This window comes from Terrapene carolina, unplaced genomic scaffold, assembly GCF_002925995.2.
Source record: "Terrapene carolina triunguis isolate 2854851 unplaced genomic scaffold, T_m_triunguis-2.0 Scaffold34021, whole genome shotgun sequence".
NCBI classification, from domain to species: Eukaryota; Metazoa; Chordata; order Testudines; family Emydidae; genus Terrapene; species Terrapene triunguis.
In genome coordinates, this window is record NW_020698372.1 from 1,891,405 (window position 1) to 1,905,812 (window position 14,408).

At 41.4% G+C, this 14,408-nt stretch overlaps 1 protein-coding gene across 1 annotated transcript in view; it reads right to left on the reverse strand.

Moving 5' to 3' along the window:
* The window catches only part of LOC112117869 (exosome complex component RRP42), a 35,379-nt gene that overhangs the window by 1,940 nt on the left and 19,031 nt on the right, over positions 1–14,408 (reverse strand). Inside the window, exons 4-6 of the mRNA XM_024215969.3 lie at positions 12,142–12,212; positions 3,942–4,065; positions 1,672–1,827 (exon numbers count right to left, since the gene is read on the reverse strand). Of these exons, the coding sequence (XP_024071737.1) occupies positions 1,672–1,827; positions 3,942–4,065; positions 12,142–12,212 (351 nt within the window). The remainder of the gene's footprint in view (positions 1–1,671; positions 1,828–3,941; positions 4,066–12,141; positions 12,213–14,408) is intronic.

The window sequence follows — 14,408 nt, forward strand, 5'->3', positions numbered from 1 at the left end:
TGTTCAAAGCTCAACACAGATCCTGAGAGCAGACCTGTGAGGCAGGCTAGAAATTACTATTTTCATTTTACAAATGGGTACACTAAGGCACAGAAGTGAAATGACTTTCCTCAGAGCAAACAGGAGCTCAGTGGTAGATTAACACCCAGGCTTTAAATTACAACAAGAGAAAGTGAAGTGTCATGCATGCTTAGCATGTCATTTCCACTTTAACCCGTTGTTTTCAAACCTGGCTCCAATTTCTGCATTCCTCACTACAGCTGGTCAGGAATTTGACAAAAAAACCACATCGTTTTGCTGGAAAATGCCTATTTGTCAAAATAAATGTTTTGCAGGAACATACTAGTTTTGACAATAGTTTCAGGTCCAGCATGGAACTAGGAGAGAGAACCCCTAGAATAGTTAAAAGCCTTGTGGTTAAAGCACACGCCTAGATGTGGAAAACCCAGGTTCAAGGCTCTGCTCTATTTGATTTAGAGCATAGACTTAAACCCGAGTCTCTTACATCCCAGCCGTGTGCCCTAGCCACCACGCTATTAATTCTGGAGCTGGCGTCTTTGCTTTCTCATCAATGCTTCAAAAAAGGTACGTTTCATCCCAATGCAAAAGGGGAAAGGTTTTTGAAATCTCAAATGTTCACAGGATGGGGAAGCCACTTCCCACCTAGCTCTATTTCTCACAAGCGCCATGTTTATGCCAAATGTGAAGGTTTTCAGAAACAGCCAATTTTGAATTAAAGTGCAAATGAAATACAAAGCTGGTGTACAAAACTCATTTGTACATACTTTAAGGCCAAGTCTGGGCATGAGAAATTTCACACCAAAAGGGAAGCTTCAGAGAGAGGCCTAAAGAAGGATTTAAAGTGAAATTCCCAAGTCAACTTGAACTGCTGCCAGCTACCACAGCATTTTATAAATATTGTTATAGAAAGGGAAGAGGATCATATCAGTAAAAAGGACAGATACAAAGATACACCTCTACCTCCTCAGGAGCCAAAAAAAATCTTACCGTGTTATAGGTGAAACCGTGTTATATCGAACTTGCTTTGATCCGCCGGAGCGCACAGCCCCGCCCCCCCCCGGAGCACTGCTTTACCGCGTTATATCCGAATTCGTGTTATATCGGGGTAGAGGTGTATTACAACAAAATGTGAAAAGTAAAGTACTAGGATTGTAACGATTACTAGCTAAATAAGTCAATTACATGAAAAACAAGTTATACAAATTAAAGATTATGTACTGTAAAGTACCAGTTCACAACAAGTTCCAGTTCTGTTGTGTGGTAACTGATGTATGTTAAAGAAGTTTCGTTTTGAGTTTCAAAGGGAAATTATCAGGCTTGAAACTTGTTCTTTATGAAGTAAATATAGGATTTGTAAATAATGTTGGTAACCTTAACTTTTAAGTTTTGCTAGTATGACACTACTATATAGAAGAAAACCCAGATTATCGCAGTGTCAGAGGGGACATCCCAAACGGTTTGCATAAGTGAAATTCATTCCCGTAGGAATTTCAGCTTCCTTGGAAGCTGCCTGGGACCTTCCACAAGTCACTTTTTGCCCCTAGGTAAGTTTTCAGTGTCCCTTTAATTATGCCCACACTGCAATTTTTCATATGCTCAAGATCCACTTTTCCATTATGTGAGCTGAAGTTGCTCGTCAGCACTTCTTACCTCCATCATCTCAAAGATACTCTCTGGATCAAGACTACCGTTCCCCAATTTCTTCATACACGTAAGGGTACCTCTGCTGGTCACAGAAAGCAGCAGGCTGGCCAAAGAGCAAGCTTCTTCCTGAAGGGTAGCATCAACTACATGCCTACAACCAATCTGCAGAACCAAGGACATATTTTACTTTTGGATTTTTTAAAATTGTTTTGTGTCCAGATAATTATGAACTTACTGGGTGATGGAATTAGAGCATTGGAGGTAACTCCACCAAACTATTAACCGGTCAGTTTATCTGTATGCTACAATCCTAAGAAATATAAATACTGTCTGATCATTGGTTTTGCTCATGTGCTAAATCACTGCAGCTGTGTCAGTCGTTAAATATAGCACTTTGATATAGGACATTGTATCTGCTGACAGTGCAACGTTATTGTGTGTGCATGCTTATAAACATACTACGTACATAGGATAAACACGCACCTTTGGCCACTTGACCTACATCCTGACTCTTAATTCATCCACATGGAATTTAGTTTAACATTACAAACATCTGGCAATAGTGGGAAGCTCCTTTAAAATTTTATACATATATTTTTAAAAAAGGATCAACTTTTCACTCAAAGGCTTCTTTTTCTTCCTCAACTGTGGAATTTTATCCACAAAAGTTACACATGCCTGAGGCTCAGGAGAGGTGAGATTCAGTCTCTGCCTCAGTGACAGCTTTTATTAATTATTATTTATGTAACACGTAGAAAACAGAATAATTTGCATGACAGCATGCAAGCTGTCTCATGACCAAGCCAAGAAGGACAGTTGATATTATGGCAATTGCTGTGTGGCTGGAAAGGTTGGAGAAATGGGCAGATAGAAAACAAAGTGATGCAACAGTGAATTAAGTGGGATCACATACACACCAATTTACTGTATAGAGAATTTAAGAAAACAGTGGTACTGAGAGGGAGAGTAGACCTAACAGCTATGAACAAGTTCTGCTTCCGGCTCTGAGTCCCTGCTGTATGTAGGTCACTTAGCTTCTCTGTGCCTTAGTCCCTCTATTTGAAAAATGATGGCAATAATTAGGGCCCTACCAAATTCACGGCCATGAAAAATGCGTCCCAGACCATGAAATCTGGTCTCCCACCATGAAATCTGGTCTTGTGTGCTTTTACCCTATACTATACAGAGTTCACAGGGGAGACCAGCGTTTCTCAAATTGGGAGTCCTGACCCAAAAGGGAGTTGCAGGGGGGTTGCAAGGTTATTTTAGGGGGATCGTGGTATTGCCACCCTTACTTCTCTGCTGCCTTCAGAGCTGGGTGGCCAGAGAGTGGTGGCTGTTGGCCAGGTGCCCAGTTCTGAAGGCAGCACTGCCACCAGCAGCAGCACAGAAGGAAGGGTGGCAAGACCAGACCAAGTCCACCCTTAATTCTGCTCCGCTGCCTTCAGAGCTGGGCGGCTGGAGAGTGGTGGCTACTGATTGAGGGCCCCGCTCTGCCTTCAAAGCTGGGCTCCCGGCCAGAAGCTGCCGCTCTCCAGCTGGCCAGCTCTGAAGGCCGCGCTGCCACCTGCAGCAGCACAGATGTAAGGGTAGCAGTACCACAACCCCTCTACAATAACCTTGCGATCTCCCACAACTCCTTTTTGGGTCAGGACCGCTATAGGCACAACACTGACATTTCAGATTTAAATAGCTGAAATCATGAAATTTATGCTTTTTAAAATCCTATGAGTGTGAAATTGACCAAAATGGACTACGAATTTGGTAGGGCCCTAGCAATAACGCTTACCTATCTCGCAGGGTGTTGGTAGGCATGAGGTTAGCTCCATCAACAAAGTTTGTTTCTTCAGTGGCTCACCAAATAGGTTTCCAACATTTTAAATGGCTAATGGATATTATGTTAGCATATTAGAGAAGCCAATACTAGTGTCCACTTCACTATCAGCAAGCAGCTGATGGATGGATAGTTAATTGTTTCAGTCCAAGAATACAGCAGGATTAGCTATTGCAGATTCCCACTCCATCAAGACATACAACTTGAGAGGGAGATGGAACGCTCTCTCCACAAAGATTTCCTTCCCTACCTCCCAAGTCAATAAATAAACCCAAGGATGGAAGCCAAGAACTTATTTTTAGTATGGGGGTAACTCATGGCTCTGGTCATCAAAGAAAAGATGGTTTCTCCCAACCCATAATGGCAGGTCAATTCTTGTAGCCAAAGTCTATAGAAGAGTCACAAGCTAAAAGAAATAATGTACAAACTTCTACAGGCTTACTTTGCTTAATGTGATGATACAGGGTACATTCTCCACATTAAGTCGAATACAGTCATAAGGGTCATCAGAGAGCTCAATCTCTTTTGATCCTTCTTCATCCTCCAAAACACGCACTTTGGGTATCCTATTAAAACAGAAGCATATGCAAAATTTACTGGATATTACTTCACCACTCTCTAATCTGTTATGTAGGCCTGCCCCATTCCTAGAGAAAATAAAGCTGTTAAGATTTCTAAAGATAACTTTTCCATGCTTCTTTTTAAAGAAAGGGAACGCAGATGAAAGACTACTAAAAACCACCAAAAACAAACACGCCCGTTTTAGTACTGTAGGATTTTAGTCTTAATTCTAAAGAATGCTTCTGATCTCCACAGTCACATCAGTTAATGTTAAAATGCGTATTTTGCTTAAACATACCACCAAGTAAGTGATCAACTAGACATGGTCAGGGCTTGGGGGAGAAACCAATGCCCACATGGCAAGCATGAGTGCTTACAAAAATCCATTTCTTCAGCATTTCGATTAATTTAAATACTAAGCTTCTTGCTGTTAATTACACAGCTACACTATGAAGCAACTGTAAAGTGATGCAATGTTGTCACCTAGGGTCTGCAGATGGCAACTTCTCTGGTTCTGCTGCTGCTGCTAGCTTAACTCTGTTCCTGCTTGGTTAAACTAACAAGGCTCTGATCTTGTTTCAGTGCTACTATCCATAATCCTGTGGGTGACAGTGAAACTCATGCCAATTTTGTGTTGCTGCTAATGCTTGGAAAAGCTATGACTAGAAGCAGACATAAGCACTAATGTTATTCAAGGGGGAAGGAGACTAACTACTGGGGGGGAAGGCTAGAGTAGTAGAATGCTTTCCTCACCAGTTGAGAGATTCTCCCCCCCTTCTATAGTACAGCCTCCTGCTTGCTAGTAGAGGTAGATATGAAAAATAGAGCTATCAAGCAGGGTCCCAAGAGAAGCTTCAGTAGAAATCCCAGCATCCTCCATAAAAGCTGGGATGTCAGGGGGCTGGACCTCTCACAAAGGTGCTGATTTAGCTGGTTTGGCTCTCAACCTTCAAATTTCATGTCTACCTCTGGCTAGTAGGTTTAGGCCTTCAACTAGTGCCAAGAAGTATAAGGTTAATTTTTCAGTCCCTGTGCCAGACATTTGCCAAACAAAAATTACCCCCTCACCTTCCTGATCAATTCCATTATTCCTATCCACCACAGCAATGAAAATCAAGAGGCACATGTCTGGAGAAGTATAAAGGATGGGATAACCTTGTATAGGTGAATGTTTTAGGACACATTCCTCCACTTCGGAGGAGTCTAATCAAGAGAAAAATGAGTTCTTCAGACATCTTCATCCAGAACAGATTTTACACTTTATTAAAGAGGGATTATATATACTTTCCCCAAATCCTTTGTTCAACAGACGAAGTAATGTCGGATATGTTCAATTTCACATATTACTTAAAATGTGAATGTGAAGGTTAAGTATCCATATTTTGAAATTTGTCAGATTTATAGGACATAGTTGGCCATATTATATGCACAGTATGTATAAATTCCATGGAAATTTTACAAAAAGCTGAACATAACATTCTTATGGTAATGAATAAAAGGTTAGTTGGAAGTTTAAGTAATCACTTGCTTTACTTTTCCTGCCCATAATGTGAAGGCCATGTTCGGCCCTGGTGCAATTCTGATGGAGTCCATTGGTGTAAGAAGGCTGCTTCCCCTCAGGGATGAATATAGCATGAAAGCTCTTACTTTGCAGGCCAATAAAAAGAAAACAGATCTCCCATTTCTATGCACTTTCCTTGAAGATATAACACACCTCAGTGCATCTCTGAAAAATTAGCTTTGGTAACTGGATGACATCTAACAGAAATGTTGGTTTATATTAATACTTTTACAGCACAGTGTCGTGTGTGTTACAAATTAAACTCGAGAGACTTCTTTTATGCATTCTGTAACATCTTTTAAAGTAAAATATCTGGATGGATTTAATGAACATTTTTCCTTACAGAAGCAAAGTGTTTTTTGTTTTGTTTTTTAATGCCTGGAAAGTATTTTACACCTCTACCCCGATATAACACGACCTGATATAACACGAATTCGAATATAACGCGGTAAAGCAGTGCTCCGGGGGAAGGGGTGGGGCTGCGCACTCCGGCAGATCAAAGCAAGTTCAATATAACGCGGTTTCACCTATAACGCTGTGACGTTATTGATATAATCTAGGAGCATATAGATCATTGTTGCAACCAAGGTCCTGTAGTGGCACCAAAATCTTGTATAAAGGGGGTCAAATGGGGTGTCTTAGACAAGGTTATGGTTTACTGGTTATGATTATGCTGTCTATATGTGTGTATCAATTTTGTAGTTGAAGTTATGAATATTGGCTCTATACTGTCTGTATTTCAAACTTATGCTATGCTGCTGGGTGACATCCCAGACAAGCTGGTGTTAGCTCTGCCTAGCCAGCTTGATGGCCCATTAAGGACCATCAGCTATACAATGGACCCATTGAGAGAAGGCAAATATGCCTTGAGACTCAGCAAAGTATGCAGGGACTGGCCCATGTGACTCCAGGCTCCATTTTGCTGTAATTTTCCACAGTAAGGACAAAGAGGTGTTCTTACACCTGGAAAAGACTATATAAGGCTGATGCCTCATCTCCATCTTGTCTTCAATCCTGCTTCATACCTCTGGAGGAACTTTGCTACAAGCTGAAGCTTTGAACAAAGGACTGAGGACCCATCCCAGCGGGGGATGTATTCCAGAGACTTGATTTGAACCTGCAGTTTATTTTATCGCTGCTGCAAGCCTGAACCAAGAACTATGCCATTACTGTACGTAATTGAATCCATTTAACCAATTCTAGCTCTCATCTCTATCTTTTTCCTTTTATGAATAAACCTTTAGATTTTAGATTCTAAAGGATTTGCAACAGCGTGATTTGTGGGTAAGATCTGAGTTGTATATTGACCTGGGTCTAGGGCTTGGTCCTTTGGGATCAGGAGAACCTTTTTTCTTTTACTGGGGTCTTGGTTTTCATAACCATTTGTCCCTATAACGAGTGGCACTGGTGGTGATACTGGGAAACTGGAGTGTCTAAGGAGACTGCTTGTGAGACTTGCGGTTAGCCAGTGGGGTGAGACCGAAGTCCTCTTAGTCTGGCTGGTTTGGTTTGCCTTAGAGGTGGAAAAAACCCCAGCCTTGGGCTGTAACTGCCCTGTTTGAGCAATTTGTCCTGAGTTGGCACTCTCAGTTGGGTTCCGCCAGAACCGCATTGTCACAAACGCGGTAAAAATTTTTGGCTCCCGAAGACAGCATTATATTGGGATAGAGGTGTAGTTGCAGTTCATATTGAGTCCTAATGACAAGTGCTTCATAACAACTTAGACATCTGTAGAGAGAAGAGGCATATTCCCTGCATAATACTGACCAACCAAAACAAAAATCTTTTAAAATACGCAGAATGCAACTATTTTGTATAGTCTTACATAACTGCATGTAAAGCACTTTGTAGAGTTATATAATACAATCAATGAGACAAGATGTTTTCTGCTGAAAATTATTAACATTATTTACAACTGAGAGGGCAAGACAGTTAGCTGGTTACACGTAGGCTGACACAAGAGGACTGTTATAAAGGAGAAGGCTCTTGAGCCAACAGTGACAAGGTTGTTTGGAGAGATAGAATGAGAGCAGTGTGCTAGACAGGCTAGAAGAAGGTTAAAATCAAGTCCATAGAGAGCAATTTTTAACCCCTATTCTGAATTGCATAGGAAGTGGAAAGCAATGTTTGAAGATGACAATGACAGAGTCATTATTCCCTTGTACACAGAAGACGGCAAGTAGTAATGCATCTCCTTATGCTGCAGTTTCAAGAGCTAGTATTTGGAAAGTCCCTAGAGGAAGGAGTTGCAGTACTCAAGGGAAGAGGATATGAAGTTATAGACAAGACCAAACATCTACTAAGGCAAGAGGACAGCATGAGCTGGGCAGACAGAGAAGAATATTAGTAGCATGGAAGAAGTGGGGAGGTGATTACAGCCACCTTGGTAAATAAGCAAGAAGTAGAAATAGATTTTTGCAGGATCAAGGGCATTCCTGGAAAGCATCAGATTCCCCCCTCCCCTTGTGAAAAGCCTTCGCTCCAGAATCCAGACTAAGCAAATTGTAAATCTAATCATTTTATTTTTGTGCACTATACTTATTTGTTGAGTTCCCACAATAGTGTTAAAACCTACAGAAGGTTCATCAGTGCAGCAACTGCAAAGCCAGCGCAGCAGTACTCAGTGGCACACCAGCAATGCTCTCAGTTCAGTGCAGGAGATCTAGAACTGCAGCTTGACATCTGCAAGTGGTCTCTACTGCCCCCCCCCCCCCCAATTCCATCACTACCCTGTTGTTGGGTAAGGGGCAGAGTGACATCTACTGTTGAAATAATGACTATTTTCACTTACAAGTGCCTAAAGTCACAATCTATCTAGCTTTTGCCAGTGTTAAACTAATATGGGATATGCATCATTGTAATATGCTAAACCACAGCCCTGTGAGTGTTTGCACATTTATACAATAACCTGAGGAATCTTGTTCCAGGCCCCAGCATACAGAGGTTTGTGTTCCAAAACATAACAGTGGAAATACAGTGGGGCAAATTCAGCCCTGGTGTATGTACAGCTCCACTAAAATACAGATTTCTACTATAGCGGAATATGGCCCTAAGTGCCTTTAGATACCTACTTAGTACTAGAACTGAATGAATATTATTCAATTAGTATTTGGTGAGTCATTTAAAGCTGTCTGAACAATGCAAACATTTAGATTAATGAATATGCCACCATATTGGGTCACCATCTTGGATTCCTTGAAGCCTAAAGAAAGGCGTCCCCATAGCTATGAAGGAAGCTATACAAGCTTGGTTTTTAAGGATAAAATTATTGCTCTACAAGGCTCAGATAGGCATTTGAGAACTAAATGCTTCAAAAACAATGGCAGCCAGAACACACTAATTTGGATTCCAGGTTTCAAGCAAGAGCTGGTCTTTTTAAAGCTGATATATACACCTTTGAAAACAGGTTTATAATGGAAACTTGGTCACAAAATTACTATGAAGGACAAGTAGTATAGCTGTACTATAGTTAGATTGGAATTGTCTGGCATTGATAAAAATAGATTAACATGATTGAAGTGATATTTTTCTGGTGGGCTAGTAACTGTTGTAGGAAACTTCAAAGTAGTCTGTAAAGTAAATATCTGTAACTAAAAGAAGGGGAAGGAAAGAATGACTAGATTCCATAGTGGATTTGTGCCTTTCACTGCTCAAGGACAGAGCTCAAATTCTTAGTTCACAAATAAAAGTGAGTTTGATGGTTTCTTCATGGTCCCCACAACAATAGCTCTTCCCAGTTCACACTTAAGCAAAGAATGCCAGTTGTGCTAAAGTGAAATAAGCAAGACCAGAGGTCGGCAAACTATGGCCCGCGGGCCACGTCCGGCCCACGGGACCATCCTGCCTGGCCCTTGAGCTCCCGGCCGGGGAGGCTAGACCCCGACCCTTCCCCTGATGTCCCCCCTCACCCGCAGCCTCAGCTCGCTGTGCCGCCAGCGCTCTGGGCAGTGCGGCTGCAACCTCCTTCCAGGCAGCGCGGTGGCATGGCTGGGTCCAGCCAGGTGGCGCAGCTGCCAGTCCTGGTGCTCTGAGCGGCATGGTAAGTGGGCGGGGTGTGTGTGTGTGGAGGGGGGGGGGGGCGGAGAGGGGTGGGTGAGGGGGGGGGGGGGGCGGGGGGCGGGGGGGGGGATAGGGGTCAGGGGATGGGGAACGGGGGTGGGGCTGGAAGGTGTGGGAGTCCTAGAGGGCCTGTCAGGGGACGGAGGTGTGAATAGGGGTCGGGGCAGTCAGGGGACAGGAAGCAAAGGGGTTGGATAGGGGGTGGGGTCCCGGAGGGGCAGTTAGGGGCGGGGGGTCTCAGGAGGGGGAGGTCAGGGAACAAGGAGCGGGGGTGGGGGTTGGATGGGTTGGAGTTCTGAGGGGGACAGTCAGGGTGGCAGGAAGTGGGAGGGGGCAGAGGCCAGGCTGTTTGGGGAGGCACAGCCTTCCCTACCTGGCCCTTCATACAGTTTTGGAACCCCAATGTGGCCCTCAGGCCAAAAAGTTTGCCCACCCCTGAGCAAGACTCTTGTAGGTCAAAACTGAAAAAAGTACTGGCAGTGGCTTTGGAGAAGCTTAGACAGTGTTTGCCCACACTATTCCAAACTCAAGCCATTAGTCTCTCACTTTCGTAAGTGTGATGAAGTTATCTATTTTAAAAGGCACTGTTTTTGAAAGAACTATTAAAGCAAGCACTGCATGCATAATGTCCTCCAGTGTTAGCTTGCAATACGTTTTTCCTAATCCAATGCTGTTCTGTTTTAGTTTTTGTATTTTCTTTATATACAGTATCCTTCAAAATAGGACTGCTGTTTAAACTACATTTCAAAAAGCCCAGATATCTTGTACATAAAGCACAAACAAGGGATCTAAAAAAAACCATGGAACAGCAGCTGTTACAAACTAAACTTAGAATTTAGACTAACAGCATCCAGGCAGCTTTCCCATAAAATCGTTTTGCAATGTTTTTTCACCCTTAGCAAGTTCACAAGTCTTTGGCAGCTTCCCAATGTGTGAGAATATAACTTTTAATGGATTCCACATTACAGGAACACTTTACTCCTTTAAAAAAGCCACTGTGGAGATGATTAAAGCAGGAGACTGTTCAGTAAAATACCAACAGGAATGAAGTGTAGCAGAGTTATTGTCTCAATCTCTCTCCCCCACTACTTCTGGAGGGGTGTTAACAGGTCACCTAACACATTTCAAGGGACCAATCAAGGCAACTACTTATGCTAAACAATCTGTTCCACCTTGTATTTAGCTGTGACACTCTGAATAGGTTCCCCAGACCTAAAGAAGAGCTCTGTGTAAGCTTGTCTCTCTCACCAACAGAAGTTGGCCCAATAAAAGATATTACCTCACCCATCTTGTCTTTCTCAATCTCAAGAGACTTTCTTCATGTCTGAACAAACAGATTTTAACAACCTGATATACGTCTTCAGAACCATGCTTTTTCCTTGCATGCTGCTTTCCAACAATAGAGCTGCAATCGGATTTCACTCTGGCGTAACTCAGGAGTAACTAACTCTACGGAAGCTAATGGAGTTTCAATACACTGCTGTAGAACACCTTCAGACCTCTTGCGCCTGCAACATAAACTTTAACTTTTGGAAAGCTATTCTGGAGTCTCACTATGCAACATCTGGCAACTTTTGTTCACAAGATCACTCATCACACTCTTGATGGAAAGAATTTCTGAAAAGGTTTATTGACAAACTAGAAATGTAACATTTGCCTATGGGGAGTTTCTTCATCTGGTTGTACGTCGAACCTACCCATTCAGCTGAAGTATTGGCTAACTTACTCCTGTAAGTGCAAATCTATGTTTAGCTATCGCTAGCAGGCAGATCAAGAAATGGCAAGCAAAGTACCTCTGCTCCAGACTCCCTGCCTTCCAGCATGCGCCACTCCGTGTGCAGAGAAGGTAGCAAAGCACAATTGATGGTTTTGTTAACGACACTGCACTTGCGCAAAAGTTTGTGAGCTCTGGCACCTAGTGACACTTTCCTTCTCTCAGTCAATAGTTCCGTGAAGAAACTATGAACCATGATTCATGTTGTTTAATGCAAAAGAAAAAACTCAATTTTTTTTAAATACAGGAATTTAGAGCTGGTGACAGTCTGACAGCCCTACAGACAGAGGAAGTGATTTTCAGAGGTGCCAAGCATCTGCAGCGTCCATGGACTTCAGCCCGTCTGGAAATTAGGGCATGAAGGTCTTTATAATTATACACCGCTGCCAAAATAAGCTTTTTCTGAAGTTGGCCATGTTTAAAGGGGTGACAAGGTAACAGTTACCATGATCATTAAATCTTTCAACTCTTTGCCAATAAGCATCCTCGTCATGAAGGAGGACACCTGCCCAACAGAAACTGGACTGAAATCACTAATTCATTTCAGCTGGATGCAAATGATCGGTTTTGTATCTGGATGCAAGTTGACCTAGACATCCAATCCCTTAATCTTTGTTTTAATGTTTAAGCTTTAAAAGTGCTCAGAAAGTACTTATCCTCCCAAGAAAATTAAGAACTGTGCCTTACCTCGTATTAAAGAGAGCTGCCTTCACTGCAATAGAGATTGCATCGAAGAGGTTGCCACCACATTCCAATAACTGAGGTAAAAAACACAAAAATCAAACTATTATAAGATCAAAATATTCCCTAAATAGTTGTGACACTGAAACACTAAAAAACTTTCTATATTTAATTATACTCAACATTACCTATGAAGTCACAGTCAACTATACAATATCAGTTTCTTTCCAAAATTGCACTGTAAAGTGAATGTTTAAAATGCAATTTTAAAACCATCAAATATACACAGCACAGTGCACAGCATAGTTATTACAAAAATGCAGTGGTAAGGATTCTTTTTAGAACAGCATTCATTACCACTACAGCTACGTGAAAAACTCTAAAACTTTCAATGAAAATTGAAGGGGGATAGTTGTTGAAAATAATTTTTTGTCAAATGTGAAATTTAGGAAGTTTCAGCCAGCTGTAGTTATGGCAATATTTAAAAATAAACTCAGAATAAGAGAGTTATGGCATTCATTCTTAATCCACATAATTCTTCTTCTTTTAAAAACCTACCCAATGAAAGCACTTGCCCCTATCTTAACAGGAGATGCGTGAATGCACCAATCTACTCAGCTCATGTGAATATAGTGGATTAAGTTTCAAAGTGTACAATTCTGAAGTATGGTCAATGTAATCAACATAGAAAACTAAAAAGCCTACGAGGAAATGAACTCTAAATTAAGTAAGGGTTATATTTCAGACTGATTACTTGTACCAAGACAGACTGATGACTGAAAGGTGAAACTGACAAAAGGTGAAAGCAAAAGCTAAAAGACAGAGGGTGACCAAATTACTGCTATGCAACAATTGCTTGATACAGAGAAATTAGCCCGCCATTTTCAGTAGTTATTGGATTTTACTGGATAAATGCAATAAAACCACTATCTTTATTTAAAGACAGGATGTGTCTGTACTGTAGTTAAGGTTATGTTCAGATCTCCAATATAAACTTTTATTATTTGTATTACAGTAGCTCCTACAGGCCAGGGTACAACAACATGCTACCCATGGTACAACAACTTTTTCAAAACAATATCTTTTAGACTAACATTCCTACAAGGTGAATGTTTGTTTGTTCAATCTGTTCAGCTGTTTGAGTTGTGGGAAGAAAAAAAAAGGCTACCCCTTCCTCTGCAAACCACAATAAACTCAAGAGTGGTTAAATAAAATTCTAAGCCTGGCCCTAGTCCTCCTTGAGGAAAAGTCTCCAAGTCAGTAGTGACAAAAAAAACCCTTCTATGGACGCTCAACAGGAAATGGCTAAGATTTTACTAGAGCCTAATGTAGCCTTCCTATGTGTATACTGTGCTGTAAGGAGGTGGAAAAACCACACACTCATTCTCGCCATCCAGTATGACAGACTGCTGGGGCAATTTGTGTGAAGATGACTATAAATGTGTCAATCATAACAAAAGCCTCCTAAAAGCCTGTCTTTAACATCAGCAACAAAAGGAAACTGTAGGTGTGAAAAGATTGCAGATCCCTGGTTTATGGTGTTTCTGTACTCACTGTGCTGCTCTAGGGATAATGGAATTTTTTATATTTAAAAAAATAGAATGATCATTTCTTTTGAGACCACTATTATACAACCAGAGCATTAACCAAGAGCCCCTGGGTAGCTTCTGCATGCAAATTTGTAGTCTAACTCCTTTTGGTTCAGTCTACTGAGCATTAACAGTGTGACTGTGCAACCAACTAAGACAAGTCTCAACTATACTGGAGATAAAAATATAGGCCACTAACAAAGAAAAAGTATCTTTCTTTTTAGATGAGTGACTTTGCATCAACACCATCTGTTAAAGAAATCTCGTCTCCCTTTTCTCCTGAAGTTGCATATACTGGTCAAACCTTACCCTCAAATAAGAGCTGAAACTCAGATACTTCTGTGGAATTGTGGCTGGTTATATGGATGGCAATAAGAAATGGAGCAAGAATCCATCGAAATCAGGTATCTTTCAGAACAAGCTATTTTAGTAACAAATATATTCTATGCACTCTATTGCATATCCAAGAATGCAGTATTTTTTTAAACTTCTGACAGAAACTTAATGGGGTTTATTCTCCCCTCAATTTACTGTGCAAATCCCACTAACATGAAAAGGAGCTATTCTTATGCATCTAGAGGGAAATGCAGTAAAAAGTGTTCTCTCATTAATCTGCTCATCATTACACTTTCAAAAATAGAAAAGTCCACTTGATATTAGTGTGGACACTACAGATAATTCCAC